The 15614-nt window shown below is 29.1% G+C and overlaps 1 protein-coding gene across 1 annotated transcript; it reads left to right on the forward strand.

Annotated features, from left to right (window-relative positions):
* Nucleotides 1-10186: 10186 nt before the first annotated feature.
* LOC111021653 (glucan endo-1,3-beta-glucosidase) lies at nt 10187-12870 on the forward strand. The gene is made up of 3 exons (XM_022298680.2): nt 10187-10599; nt 10739-10873; nt 11795-12870. Exons 1-3 carry the CDS (start codon nt 10515-10517, stop codon nt 12745-12747), a joined length of 1173 nt encoding a protein of 390 aa, XP_022154372.1. The 5' UTR covers nt 10187-10514; the 3' UTR covers nt 12748-12870.
* Nucleotides 12871-15614: the final 2744 nt, after the last annotated feature.

Consider the following 15614-nt stretch of genomic DNA (forward strand, 5'->3'; position numbering starts at 1 on the left):
GACTGAACTCGTTTGGAAATATATGTCAATTACCGCTGAGCTATGTTCGCTTTGGAGCACACATTTACGTGATGCTTCATTTTTTGAAACGTAGATGATGGTGTGACATAATCTGCGAATTAAACAATTTGAAAATCAAATATTATAACAAGGTCATTGTAGTATAGTGGTGAGTATTCCTGCTTGACATGTAGATGACTTGGGTTCAATCCTCACATCGACGAATTTTAAAGAGTTAATTCATATAGTAGGTGCAAATCATGAGATTAGATTTTCTGAACGTTGTTTAAATGTAGAAGAGAGATGGTTAACAAAATATGAAATCCAAAATATATTTTGGAAATAAGAGAATAAGTTCAACCAAAGCAATCTCATCACAAACATTTTAAAATGAAGACAAGACCCATAAGGTCAAATTCGTCCACTTTCTTTTTTATTTTTTTTTTTAAGTTTTCTTTATTTAACAAATGAGAAAATTAATCAAAAAAAAAAAAACTAGTTTTCAAATGAAAGGCCAGAGACATTGTAAAAGTAGAACCCAAATTTTGAAATGGAGTAGATGAAGAATAGAGACGGTTCATCACATGCCACATTATAGGAAAAAATAATATTTTTAGCCTTAATTTCAATTTAGTCCCTATATTTTTTAAAAAGTTAAATTATTGTATCTATCGTTCGATTGAACTTTACCCCACGTCCCTGCTAGTGAGAAATAATAAAAACCTAATATATAAATAACGTGTAAATATATTCTAATAAACATTATAATTTCTTTTTATAAGACATTCGACCAGTGCACTCGACATAATACTATTTTTATTTTTCAAACAAAATATGACATTGGTCAAACGTATCCAATGTCATTAAAGCAAGATGTACTTATAGGTAAATTGTCACGTTGAATTTGTAGTAAATTTTCAAAGCATTAAGCGATATCCACACAATAAAAAGGAAATTATGCAATTTTGGTTCATGTATTTTTACTTTGGTTTCTATAATTCGAAACATTCATTTTGGTCCATGTACTTTCAAAACGTCCATTTTAGTCCTTATACTTTTAGAAAGTGAATAATTTAATCCCTATTCGTAAATTTTTAACACAAATTTAATACTCATTAGAAACTCTTTAATACAAATTTATGGTTAAATTCCAAGAAATTTAGTAATGAAGTGTTATATTAAAATAATGATCGAAATAAATGAGATGAAAATGAAAAGACATTGACCAAAATAGTTACGTTTTGAAAGTACATGAACAAGTTAGATATTTGAAAAGTATAAGAACTAAAATAAACAAAAGTTGACAGTACAGAGACCAAAATGAACATTTTAAAATGAACAACCAAAACAAAAAAATACAATATCGAAACCAGAAAACTAAGTAATAAAATGTTAATTCATCCAAAAAAAAAAGAGAAAACAATAAAGAAAGAAAGAAAAAAGTTTGTAGAAAAATAATTAAAATGCCAAAATCAAAGCATGATGCCAACAATCATCCACCATTGATTTGCATTTTCTCCAAAAAAACAAAAAAGGAAAAAAAAAAGTTGAAAATGAAGTTTCAATTAAGCACAAGAGGAAGATGGCACACTAAGAGATTCTCCAAGAATATTTTATTTTTAATAAGAGATTTTGGAAAACCAAAGTCTTTTCATCTTCAACTTTATGTATTGGAATAATCAAATCTTTGTGTGACGTTTAAGTGGATATTTATTTTTTATTTTTATTTTCCCTTTGTTTTGTCTTTTTAAAGAGAAAAAGTAAACAATGACATATTATGGGTGATGTATGTTTGATTAGACCACCTAACAAATGGGATTTAGTGGACAGAATAAATCCAAATAGTGATTTATAAACCTATCATTTTCTTCCTTTTCTTAGTAAAATCTTTTTTTTATTTCTTTTTTATTTTGTTTTGACTACCAAAAATCATTTTATATATAAACTATATATTATTTTCTTCACTTTGTTGTTTGTTTAATGTCGGTTTTATATATAGGTGTCAATAAAAATAGGGAGGTATCAAATTTATGAAAATATTGATTGATATTTTTTTAAAAAATTATAAAAATAAAATGCAACGATCTCTAGTTTGGTTCTTAAATTTTTAATGTATATTTTTGTCTCGTAGCTTTAAGGTTTTTTTCTAGTTTAATTTGGTTCTAAATTTTTAAAAGACAATTACATAAGTAGCATAAATAGATTTGTATTTTTAATATAGTTAGAACTTTTAAAATTTTAGAAAAGTAGCATAATTGAAATTAAAGTCGGTTAAAACATACCAACAAATTCAACTTATGCCATATTTTTTAAAATATATATTAAATTTATGCTATGTAGTATAATTTTTCATGTAAGAATTTTTGTTTTGGTTTCTAAACTTTATTAAAATAATCATTTTGTTCTTGCCATTTTTCCATTATTTTTTTTAACATATTAACATAGGCAATATTGGAGTCACATTGATTGGTTGGTTTAGCAGATATTAATTAGATGATAAAACAATAGCAAAAAAATAAGTAGTTTTTTTTTTTCTTTCCTAAATCGTGAGCTAAAATAGATATTCTCAAAATATAATCAAATTGAAAATTTAGAAACTAGGAAGCTAATTTAAGCCTCTAAAATTTTATATATTAAGCTAATTTTGAAATGACATGTAGGGGTTGGTTTTTAAATTTATTTTGGATCCTTGTTAAATATTGTTTACTAAAAAATTAATGGTAAAAAACAAAAATACTTTTTAATTAAAATTTTAGGTTTGAAATAAAACGTTTGAAAATTGAAGGATTAACCCACAATATTTGAAGGTTTTATAATCAAATGAAATAAATATATGTAAATCCAAACAAATAGTTAGGTGAATTATGCACCAAATTTAGGCTCTTTTTTTCTTTTTTTTTTATATAGCCGTTTTTTCTGTTTTTTTCTTTAATTTTAAATTAAGCTCACATTTGATTTTAAACCTATAAGATATTAGATCTGAAAGTAGCATTTAACAAAAATAAATAAATATAATAGGCATTGAACAAAGATATTATAGCTCTAGTCTATCATTATATGATAATATTGTTAGTATAACAAGGTTTCAAATATCGATGACAATGAAAATATCGACGGAAAAATTGATAAAATGTCAACGTTGATAGATATTTATGAAAAATTTATAAAATTAAAAAACTCGAAAAAAATATTTAAATTAACAAATATTCGTTTTACTATTTCTAAATAAGTTAAAAATAATTAATATTAATATTATATCCAGTAAAAATTTGTTGATATTTTTCATCTTTTGTCAATTTTTTCGTAATATTATGAAAATGTCAAAAAAAAATTTAATGTTGATATCGAACATATAGATACGTGGACATATCGATGGATATTTAACACTATGATTATACTCATTACTATAGATAAGTGTCGGCCGAAGCATAGTTAAACGGGTTAAGACACATAAATAATAGATCACTAACATATAAAATACTTATATACTTAATTAAGTTTTTGGTGCACGATTTAAGTATGCTATTGGTATATCATAAAATAATAAGAACTAGTATATATAATAGATACATACTCAAATATTATAGTCTATCATATTAAATGGTCAATACAATATTTAATTCTATGTCACAAAGGAACTAAACATACGTAAAAAAGTATATTTTATAATTTAATATGGTTGATGGATGCGCTTAATAATGGTTAGAATTATAAAATGATGAATATTTACCTTCACATTGACCAAGTTATATCATAATTATCACTAAGTAGGTTCATTTTCTCATATCTTCATACCCTTTTTTTTTTTTAATTTATTCTCTTTCTTGTTAGCCTATAAATAATTATAAAATAAATTGGTGTTGAGATTCTTTTGGGGCTAAAAATCCAGCCAAGTAAAAACTATGAACTACTAATTTTACAACAAATTTTCTTTTAAAGCCTGCTTACCCAACCATTTATATATTTGGTGTTTCTTACAAAAAGGAAAATAAAAAGCTATCAATAAACAAATTTAATTTAAAACGAACATCAAAATTGTTATCAAATGCAATCCACAATGTCGAGTCAAATCCGCTCATTGTGTAGAAAACTCTTGACTATATCACGATTTCCTTTTCTTTTTCAACGATCTCAATAATGAACTTAATATCTATTTTTAGTATTCGTAGTACTCAAATCAACTTTTCATAGGATGTGATGGGATGAATTTAATGTAAAAGAGACATTATCTTCAAAATTCAAATTAAACCACTCTCTCGTGATAATAATAATTGAATCAACATTCAATTTCTAAAGTTTATTGTGAATTTTAATTATTTTTATTTCATATTCAAAACCCATTATACTTTTTCTTGTTAAGGTGGCTTCAAATTGGGTCCCAATCCTACTTTAAAGAGTAAATTTATCTCCCTTAAAAAGGCCAAACTTAAATTCTATCATAAATCTCTTTAAGAAAATTAAAGAGTTGCTTTTTGAAAATTCAAAGTAGAAAGGAAAAAAAAAAGTTGACCTTTCAAATGAATGAAAACCCTAATATTTAGGGTAAAATGTGTGGGACATTGGATTCAAAAAGGAGTAAAAAAGTGTGTTATAAAAGGTTAAGTATTTTGAGTTCATTAATTTTTAACTCAATTGGTAAATTGATTGAAGAAGAAAAGAAAGATCTTTTCAAATATCAGAATGATATTTTTCTTTTTTAAGAATTTTTGTTGAATAACCTTTTTTTTAATGATTGCTTATTAATTATACAACGTGGTTAGAATTCTAATATAAAAGAAAACTTTAATTTTAGAGAATATTTTTTATTTTTATTTTTGATGACTCTAACTTCAACTTTAACTTTAAACTTTTAATTTCATCACGTTAAAATTCTTAATTAATTAATTTTTTAATTAATTTTTTAAAGATTTATGACTACAGAATTTTTATGTTTGGAATTGAACATTTTGTTAAATAATTTTAAGTGTTTTGTTAGGTAAATTTGGTATAATTTATTAGTTACCGAGAGCAAATTCTAATATAATTAAGGTATTAATTTTACCATTTATTCAAATTTATGGTTCAATTTGATTAAATTTACAACTCATTATGTATATGTGTAGAAAAATGATTTTTTCCCTAAATTTTAATTAACGTGTTTGATAATTTTTTTCCCACATTCTATTTTTTTACTTTTTACTTTGTTTAACAGTTTTCTAAAATCTATTATACAATGATTATGGTCATATTTATTTCTTTAATTACAAAAATCAAATGTATTTTCCTAAAGTATAGTTTTCACACTTTATGTTATATTAATATTTATAAAATGACATTAGGGAGATAAGAGAAAAGGTAATGAAAAATTATACGGACCAAATTTAAACCTATTGGACGCTTCAATCAATAGACTAGAAGTAAAATATTTAACATTAAAAGACAAAACAATCCAAAATTTCTAATATCAGCATATATGTCAATTCTATAATTTTCTCAGTGTCGGCTCAAGGTATATGCGAGAATAAGGCGATTATCTAAAACCTCATAATTTTGTAGGTCTCTATTTTGTATCATAAATCGCCTGTTCCGTGTATGATAATCTAATGGACAAAAGTTCCATAAAAATCCAAATAAATATTGATAAATATGAAATAGACTTGATTGAGAGATTTAAAGTTAAATAATAAATATAAATTTTGTTTAGGAACTTTAAAGTAAAATATAATTTTATCTATGTTTGTTGTCTCAGGCTCGCCTAATCTTATTCAACATATTATTAATATTTATTCATTTAATTTATCTTATCAATTCACCTATACCATATATAAAATGTGCTATTAAAATATATTATTTATACATTTTTTCTCTTTAACTTTGAAATATTTTTAACAATAATGCAGGTATAATATTAGTAAAATTAACAATATTTGAAAAAATATCTTCAAAACTAAAATTAATTAAATTGTACTGGAAGTCAACTATTTGTATCGAAAGAGATATTTTAATAAAATTATATTATATACTAAAAAAAAGTAATAATAAAATTAGACGATCAAAATTTAATACATATAAATTTGTGTCTTTAAGCCCCTTCACGAAAAAATTGGCCTCATGCCCTATATTATCTTCAGCGGATTTTGAATTTGTACATCGGATTTTTTTTTAATATTAGGAGTGAATTAACTTGAACAACTTACCATGTCATGTTAGATTTTCGTCGACATATGATATTTTCATATATTCATAAGTTTAACATCGACATGATGAGTGAATCAGATTCATAATACCACCAAAAAATTAATCAAATATAAAACAAATATCAACAAAATATCACTAATATTAATAAAATATTCATACTAATAATTCGGATAAAATATTTATTTTTTAATTTAAATATCTGTTATGAATTTATTATTTTAATAACCTTTTTTATATAAATATTCATCGATATTTCCATAAAATTGAGATTTCAATATTTAAATTATACACCAACTAATAAATTACAAGTCAAAATAAACCTAACTAAGCATAATTTGACACTTAATCATCACCTCTCCAGATGAAAGATTTCAATCTTTCCAACTTCTAATTTAAAAACTAATAAATTATTTGGTCATAAGGTAAAAAAAAAAAAAAAGAAGCTAAAAAGAAAAAAGAAATGAGACAAGTTGGCGACAAAAAGTGCAGATTTGAATAGATTGGTCTGATACTTAATGTCCCATTGGCCCTTTTTTTTATAAATTTTTTTAATTCAATTTCTCTCTCTCTCAAGTTATAAAAGTTTAGAGAGAGAGAAGAGTGGGCCCACAGAAATGAATTTGCATATTCACCTAGCTGTGATTGGCTGTATCCCATTACTTTTTTATTTTATTAAATTTTATAAATAAAGAAAATTTACTTTTGAGTTTGAGAGAGTTTAATTGATTTGTGTGTTCTTGGCTGTCCCCTTCATAGCTGCAACCCCATTTCATTTCCCCTCACTTGGACGCTGCCAATTTTAATAAATAACCCTTTTCTTTAGGGTTTAGTTTAGAGGTATTCCTATATCTCTTTCTTTATTATTAAAGGTGTAGTCGGGTTGGATTGAGTCGGGTAGGATTTTTTTTTTCTTTTTGGTAAAAAAATCAGTTCGACTTTTGGTTTGATTTATTAGGTGGGTTTTCGTCGGGCTTTTAGATTTTCGTTATTAAATAGCATTTGGGATAATGAGTCAGTTTAACCAACGATATAAAATGAAACATTTAGTTCGGTTTGAGTTATTTCCTTACTCCCTTTATAAATATTTCAAATACAAATTAAATAGGATATAAATTATTCTATTTAATTTGAATAAATTTATCTTACGAACCTCACATGAATTGAAGTTAGACAAACAACAAGTGTCGAGCCACTCGGGTCAAATCACCCTACCAGACATGACTCGAGCACTCGTACTGATCCAAATGAGACTCCCTAATCTATAAATAGGGGGAGAGACCAGAGGCGCGAGGTACACTCCCACAACCCCATTTTAGTTCTTCTTCAACTAAATCCTTTGTTGACTTTAGGATTCTGAGTGTGTTGGACTTAGTAACACACTAGTGTGTAGATTTTTTGTTTGCAGGTATTTGTTGGAGCTATCGATGTTGAAGACGGGAACTTACATCAACAACATGTAAATTTACTTAAAATAATCATATTCTCATGGTAAATTACTCATGCACTCGATTATAGTAGTGACATTAGTTTGATTTTAAATTATCGTGTTGGTATATGGTATATGGGAGACTTGATATATACTAGTTAGAATGAAGACTATTGAGAGTAGTAGGAGGCATGTGAGATTTGAGGGAGGACAACCGGAGGTGGGGGGCTGCGGACTACATGGAGCATACGACTAAGGGAGGACGAGGCATGCATGCCTGCTACGTGGTACTGGAAGCACGCAGTGGCCTAGGGATGCCAGTTTGGCGGCAGGACAACCATCGCAGTCCAAGGAATGCCCTTGCCTGTTCGTCAGACTATCGTACCACGACGAGCCTCCTTTGTGCCACATACGAAACGTCATTCCTGGTCGGCCACAAGCATCTATAAAAAGGGAGAACCACCACTACCACGAAGTAAGTGAAAAAATTGTCACTAATTTCTGATGGTGTTTTAATTTCTACTACATTTCTCTTCGATTATTAACTTGAGTGTCGGAGTTTATTAGGCGATACACTGCACCCGTGTCGAGAATCATCGTTGTAGGCTCATTTATCTGTCGACAGCTCATTTCGAAGGACATGTGGACCTCTCCAAAACTCTCATCAATCGAAGACAATACTAAAAATTAGAACTATAGTTTATCATAACGACGTCAAATGGTTGATATCCATTTGAATGAAAAATTGATTCGGAAAAAAAATTAACTTAAATCACTCTGATTTCTGAAATTCAAATAGAACAAACATATATTACAATACGAAAGCTTGCATAAATAAATAAAAAGGTCACCGTGTGGATGAGTGTAATTCCGGTCCGGTTAATTTTCTTACAAAAATGTCCAATTTTTTTAAACAACAAAAATATCAACTAAACCCTATTAAGTGAGTCATAACTCATAAGTTGTTCAATAATATTTATTTATTGTTTCTTATTTATTTATATTTTTTTTAGTGAAAACAAATGGGTTTGTTAATCATTTCTTTTTTTTTTCCTTCTTGTCCGATCTAAGTTAAATTAAGGGGAAAATCAAAGTTTTACATGAATTTTTTTAAAAATAAAATATTTAAACTTACTGTTTTATATTGTTTTTTAAAATGTTTATTATACATTTGATGAGTAAGAAAATGATAAATAATATTTTTATTAATGTGATTGAAAAATATAAATAGGAACTAAAAATTATAACATATATATTTTTTTACTACCACATATGGAGTGGGAGATCAAACTCACAGCCTCTTGATTAGAGACATATTTCAATTACCATCGAGCTATACACTTTGATGAAATTAGAATATATATATATATATAATTTTTTTTCAAGAAGAAAAACAAGAAATAAGGAAGAATTAATCAATAATGAAGAAGACACGACACACATCGAGAAAAATCATAGGATCTAGAGATAAAGCTTTGCTGGATGAATATGTTCCGAAGAGAAAAATTGTAGAAGAATGGTTCGTGAAAAGTATGGGGCGTAGGATAACACCGAAAAGAAAAAGAAAAAAAAATGACTAGTATAGACACACAGTTTTGTGTGTCTCTACCCAAAGTAAGAAATTTAATTAAGAAGTAACTTGTGGTCCTAAGCTTAGTTGTCTTGGATTTATTCATAAGCCCTAATCTTTGTCACATAGGAAACCGAGGCCCCAAATTTTGTCTGTCGTCTATGGTTTGCTTGCCCCATCGAAGATTTTATTTCTTCCTAAATCTTTTGATTATGAGAGAAGGAACAATATTATATCATAACTTCCAAAATTGTTTCCCCTCAAATGACACCCACCAATTTTTAATGAGTCTAAAACCCTTCAATTTTTTACACATCTCACTCTCACATTAGATATTCATCTTCATTTTAAGATGAAAGATGAGTTATTTTCAAACAATTTTAATGGTTAAATGATAGTTCTTAAATTATAGGGATATAAATGAAATCTTAACCCAGAAGTACAAATGGAACAATTCATACTCATATTCACTTGACGAGAAATATTTCAACACTACGTGTATGAATACTTCTTTCATTTACTATCTGTTATTTTAGCATGTATAAAAATGATATGAGATCAATCAATATTAAAAAATAATTTATAAAGACAAAATCGTAGGGTAAAAAAAATACTTCCAGAAATTTTATAGTCACTTGTGCCTCCATCGTGATAATTCATGGTCCAAATCATGCCACTCCATTTTCTTATAATTTTTTTTAATGAAAAAGTGTCTTTTTGAAGATAATATCCCGAGGGTAATAACCAAATCTTGTCCTTGTCGCGATTTAAAAATTGATAACTCATCTTATCTTAAAAATAAAAAAAATTTGTTTTTGCAATTCATTTGTCAAACATTTAAAGAGTATAAGTATTTTCTTTTTTTAATCAAAGACATATATCTCTGATCAAAGAGGTTAAGTTGGATCTGTCGCTCTCCCGCTGTGTACTGAAAAAAGTATTGGTTACATTTTTTAATAAATTTTAAAGGTTGGAGATTGAATTTAAAGTTCTAAAATAACAGAATTTGATACTTACTTTGTTCATACTCAACCCCGTCCCGTTTCTCCACCAGCCAGAGGCTCAAATTCATCCACCAAAGCATTCACTCAATTTTCTTCAAAGCTCTCCTATGGGGTTTTCAATGCGTCAACCTTCAACACCGTGTCAGTTTCCAGTTGCATTAATTCGCCATGGAAGCTTGGGGACAAGCTCCACACAAGTCAATGAGTCAACAGCAGAAGCGACGTATCATTTTCACAATTAAGACTCAAAGAAATCGCCAACATTAAGCAGGTTTCAGGGTTCTCTCTTTCGGAATTGCGAAGCAGATGGTTTTCTGGATCCCTTGAGTGCCGGCTCATGGCTTCATCGATCTTCTCCAAGTTCTGCTCCGTTTCGCTACTGTTGCTCGGGGCTTTGATTTCTGCAGGTTTCCGAATATTCGGTAATTTCCTTTGATCTTTCTGTTTTCTCCATGGTTTCGAGAAGATGAAGGGAAAAATCAATTATGGCGAATCTCTGATCATTTGGCACAAATTTTCTGGGGTTTTAGTTGTAAAGATTCTCGTTTTATGGTGAAACAGGACTGAAATCGGGAAATATGGCGATGGCGTTGGCGATTGAAGAAGTGGATTCCATGGCTCTTTTGCCGTTTGGATCTGCCTCTGGCATTGACAGCTTCGTTCGACTTCCTCAATGCGGTGGCCCTCGCCCCACTGGTACTTTTTTCCCTTCAGTTGTTTCTACTTTGCTTTCCTGTTCTTATGGATGTGCATTTTTGTGGTTTTTCTTCTGCATTTATAGGTTAGCTTTTGAGATTTCAGATGTAAACAATAGGATTTAGAATCTTCTTGATATTTTGGGATCCATGGCAAATTTCCATATTTGAGTTTCTTAATCTTTTCCTTTATTTTTATAACCGGGTATCGAGCTCCACCCGTTGCATTGTGCTCATGACTCACTCTCTAATCTCGAGAGGCTTTGCCCACTCGAACCCAACTCTGGATACAACAAGATGAAGTTTTGTGTTGTTAAAACTCTGTTTGGTTACTATTTCGTGTTTTTAAAATTTATGCTAGTTTTTTTGTACAACTTCGATAGTATACCTCTCTTGAAAACATATTTGAATTCTTAGTCAAAACCTTTTTGGTCTTCAAAATTTGGCTTAGATTTTGAAAATGTTTATAAAAACTAAAGCAACACCTAGATGAAAGTAACGTTTCTAAGCTTAATTTTTAAGAACAGAAAATAAAAAACTAAATGGTTATCATACAGAGTCTAAGGTTTCAACTCGTAGGACTTGAACGAACTTTGAAGATCAAACGGAGAAGAAGAACTTTCCATTTCAGAGGACATCAAGAGGACTGAGTGAGCACATGAGTGTCACATTTCCACCCATCCTACCGAATATATCTAACTGAGTTTGATTTTTTCAAACGTTTCTCATACTAAAAAACTGTATTTTCCTTTCTCTTCAATTATTGTTGCATGTTTCTTGGCAAATCTGTTGATGATATAAAATGAGTCGAATTGTTGTCAACTGCAACCATTCGATTTGGGCGGGCTTAACAACTTATGCTGCTTGAGTTTGTGTTTTCTGCCTTTCGAATTGATCAAATGCTACATTCATATGGTTGCAGTTGCAGAATCCGTTGGTGTTTGCTATGCAAGCTCAGGCAGCAACTTACCAAGTGCCACAGAAGTAGTACAACTATACAAAAACAATAGCATAGGAAAGATGAGGATTTACAATCCAAGTGAAGCAATACTAAATGCTCTCCAAGGATCGAACATAGAAGTCGTTGTAGGTATCCCAAATACCGACCTTGAACATGTTGTTAATCTTTCTTCTGCAGCAAACTGGGTCCAAAGGAACATTCAAGCCTACATATCGCATGTCAAATTTCGATACATCGCCATCGGAAATGATGTCCATCCATCTGATTCTTTCGCTGGTTATGTCCTACCGGCCATAAGAAGCATTTATGGTGCAATTTCAGCAGCCAATTTGCAGGATCAAATAAAGGTTTCCACAGTAATATCCATCAGCTTGTTGTCCAACTCCTCATTTCCTCCATCTATCGGCTCATTTAGCTCCGAGGCTCGTGGATTTATCGAACCAATTGTTAGCTTCCTGGCTGAGAATGGTTCACCACTTCTTGCTAATGTGTATCCCTACTTCACTTACACGGATATCGCCCGAACCATCAGCCTTGACTATGCTCTGTTCATGCAATCGCCAGCTCTTGCAATAAGAGATGGCAATTTCATGTACAACAGCCTTTTTGAATCAATGGTTGATGCTCTTTACGCTGCTCTTGAGAAGTCAGGTGGAAACGAAGTGTCGATCGTGATATCGGAGAGCGGTTGGCCATCTAGCGAAGGGACTGCTGCTACGATTGAGAATGCAGGTACATACTATAGAAATTTGATTAACTTTGTCCAAAGTGGGACGCCGAGAAGGCCTGGAAGAGCTATTGAAACTTATCTGTTTTCTATGTTCGATGAAAATTTGAAGCCCCCTGAAATAGAGAAACATTTTGGTTTATTCACACCTAATAAGAAACCGAAGTACCAACTTAGTTTCAGTTAAGACTTTAAGAGTCGTATGGTATGTTTTAACTGATTAAGACATTAGTTTGAAGGTTTGAATCTCTAGGCTTCAATTGTAATGTATTATTAGGTAAATAAAAATATCTACTTTTTACTATTGAAATAGGAATACTCTCTATGCTCATAACTATAAAAGTATATATCGTTGGCGAAAAAATTGGAGGTTCAAATCTCTACATGTACTTGAAACAAAATAATGTTGGCTTATTCTTATCTTTCCCAGATGAGGTTTCTGTTTAGCAGCTGAGAGAATGTATCTGGATGTGGTTTGGCATGATTTTAGAAAAGTGTTTCCAAGTATTATATAAATATTTTTTTTGCCTGAGCGAACATAGTTGCGCGATAATTGACATATATTTTCAGAGGTTGTGAGTTCGATCTTCCAACCCCACATGTTATATTAAAATAAAAGTATTATATAAGCATTTTTAGAAGAAAAATAGTTAAATGCTTTTTCTAGAAGCACTTTAAAAATCCTTTGGTTGGAGATTTGTTAAGGACAGCGATAGCATAAGTAACTAAAGTATCTCTATTGTCTATTTTGAGTCTTACGACTTCTTTTTGATTCCACCCAAAAGGTCCAGATGAAGATAATTATCTTTATTATATGATCACTCTATCCCCTGATCAATGTATGAATTTGTTTCCATACTTTACAAAACCAACAATCCTCCCTAGTCATGTCTGGCTGACGACGAGAGCCTACTTCCATCACTTCTCATGTTTGGTAAACAGTTTTTAATACTTTATCCTTCCATTTTCATGGTTTTTTTTCTTCTTCTTAGTACAACATGTAGAGGTGGGAGATCGAACTCACATCTCTTAGTTAAAGATGTATGTCAATTAGCGATGAATTATGCTAAAGTGGGTAAGTTTATCTTTTTAACAACATACAAAAGCCTCTAATTAATTATAATACATTTTTGTTATACTAATTTAATAAATTTGGGAATTTCAATTATTTAAATATTTTTAACTCAAATATATATTTTTAAAGTTTTCCAATAAAAATGTATACTAATTTTTTAAATAAAATTTGTACTAATTAATTATACAGGTATATATTAGAGTTTAGTTAAATAACATTTAGCATTATTTATTCAATAGATCGTTGTGCTTAGTTGTTCGGTATAACTAGAATATAAAATTTATGTGATTTTCTTTTCGAAAATAAATTTTATATGATTTATACTTTAGATATAATTTAATAAATTAAAATGGATTATTAAATAAAACTAATTCAATAGATTGATTTTAAATTATTAACTACAATAACTTAAATAACACTATTTACCATCAATTTACTAATTAAACTTAATTGATGTAAATCATTTTTTACAAATTAATGAAAACTAAATAAAAAGATAAAACTGGGTTGAATTGAATCAAAGTATATTATATTAGAAATAATTCAATAATTAGACATAATTAATATAAAATATTTAATAATAATTCAATTTGATTAGCTATTAATAAATGTCTATCGTAACAAAATTTTTAGAGTAATAAAAAAAAACATATATATAATTTATTTTCATGAAAATTTGATGATATTCTCGTAAATTACCCATCACAATTATCTTCGATTTTCAGATATCTTATTTCCATATAAGATATCGTAATCTCATACTACTTTTTGAAATCTCAAACCAAACAGTCTCCAAGTATTTTTATCTTCGTTATAAAGTTCTAAACCATTTTTTATTTTTAAAAATCTTAAAAAGTACCTTTAATTAATCCATTGAAAAAAGAAATAGAGTTTAGAGGGAATTTATTGAGATGATTTAAGGTGAAAAATTCATTTGATTCCAGTGCAAGTTAGTTTAATCGAATGAGCTTAATCTTAAATAAACAAACCCATCAAAATTCAACTGAGTCTATCTAAGAATAATTCGAATTATTATTTCTTCGCGAACATAATTTATCGAAACTGCTTTTCCGATAAATGTAAGTATTGTTCCTATTCGAAAATCATGTTACAATTTATTAAGTCATCAGAATTATAGAAATATTTTATTTTAAAAATAACATTCGTGGGAACTATTTTGGGTCATTTCTGTCAATTTTCCGAATCCAACGAACACGTTGGGAAATTGACTCAAATAATCTTCCTATAAAACAAATAATCCACCCCTCAAAATTTGTTTTAAATGACCTACATCAGCTTTTTCTCATATGTAAGTAATAGTCAACAAATTGGAAGGTCTTGAAGATTTTGCGGATCCCGTTGCTGATTGTAATTTGGTTGACCTCCTTATAGGTCTTCTATCCACATGAGTTAGCGTAACAAGAATGAATTTCTTGATTGTGGGGCGAGATTTAGGCGAGAAATGTGCTTGACCTACATTAAATTCACGATCCTGAAACGTAATTGTCTCGTTCGAAAATTGAAGTTGTTTCAATTAATGCAAACACCTAACTTCCCCACATATTTAATGTTGAGCTAACAATTCCTAGGAAACTCTATTCATCCGTGCATTTTGTACCGAACTCTTAGAAGAACAATAAGAATATTGTACGTTACTGAATCTGAACCACTCAGAAGAATAAATTTTTTCACCACCAACGAGGTAGGTGATATTTCCTTTAGAAACTGATGATTTGTTTTTGTGTATAAAATCGCACATATGCATCTCTGCCTTTTTATATATATATATATATATTCTTTATTTCGTGGAAATAGATTGCATCTGTGTTTTCTTTATTTTTCCTTTGTGTACAATGTGTTGGTTTTGACATTTGTTGCTGAATTTTTTTGATGATTCTCGCGGCGAATATAAGTATTTTCGCCCGAGATGTATATTTGATTTTTATATTATGAAAATTCGCACGAGATCCCGTAGAAGA

Source organism: Momordica charantia (genome assembly GCF_013281855.1).
Source record: "Momordica charantia cultivar OHB3-1 chromosome 6 unlocalized genomic scaffold, Mcharantia_2.0 BLBB01000006.1, whole genome shotgun sequence".
NCBI classification, from domain to species: domain Eukaryota; kingdom Viridiplantae; phylum Streptophyta; class Magnoliopsida; order Cucurbitales; family Cucurbitaceae; genus Momordica; species Momordica charantia.

What these genes read in the sequence shown, in the direction of transcription:
- LOC111021653 (XM_022298680.2), top strand. Translation starts at nt 10,515, where the DNA reads ATGGCTTCATCGATCTTCTCCAAGTTCTGCTCCGTTTCGCTACTGTTG. An exon ending in TGCAGGTTTCCGAATATTCG is followed by an intron (nt 10,600 to 10,738) that starts GTAATTTCCTTT and finishes ATGGTGAAACAG; the next exon opens with GACTGAAATCGGGAAATATG. An exon ending in CGGTGGCCCTCGCCCCACTG is followed by an intron (nt 10,874 to 11,794) that starts GTACTTTTTTCC and finishes ATATGGTTGCAG; the next exon opens with TTGCAGAATCCGTTGGTGTT.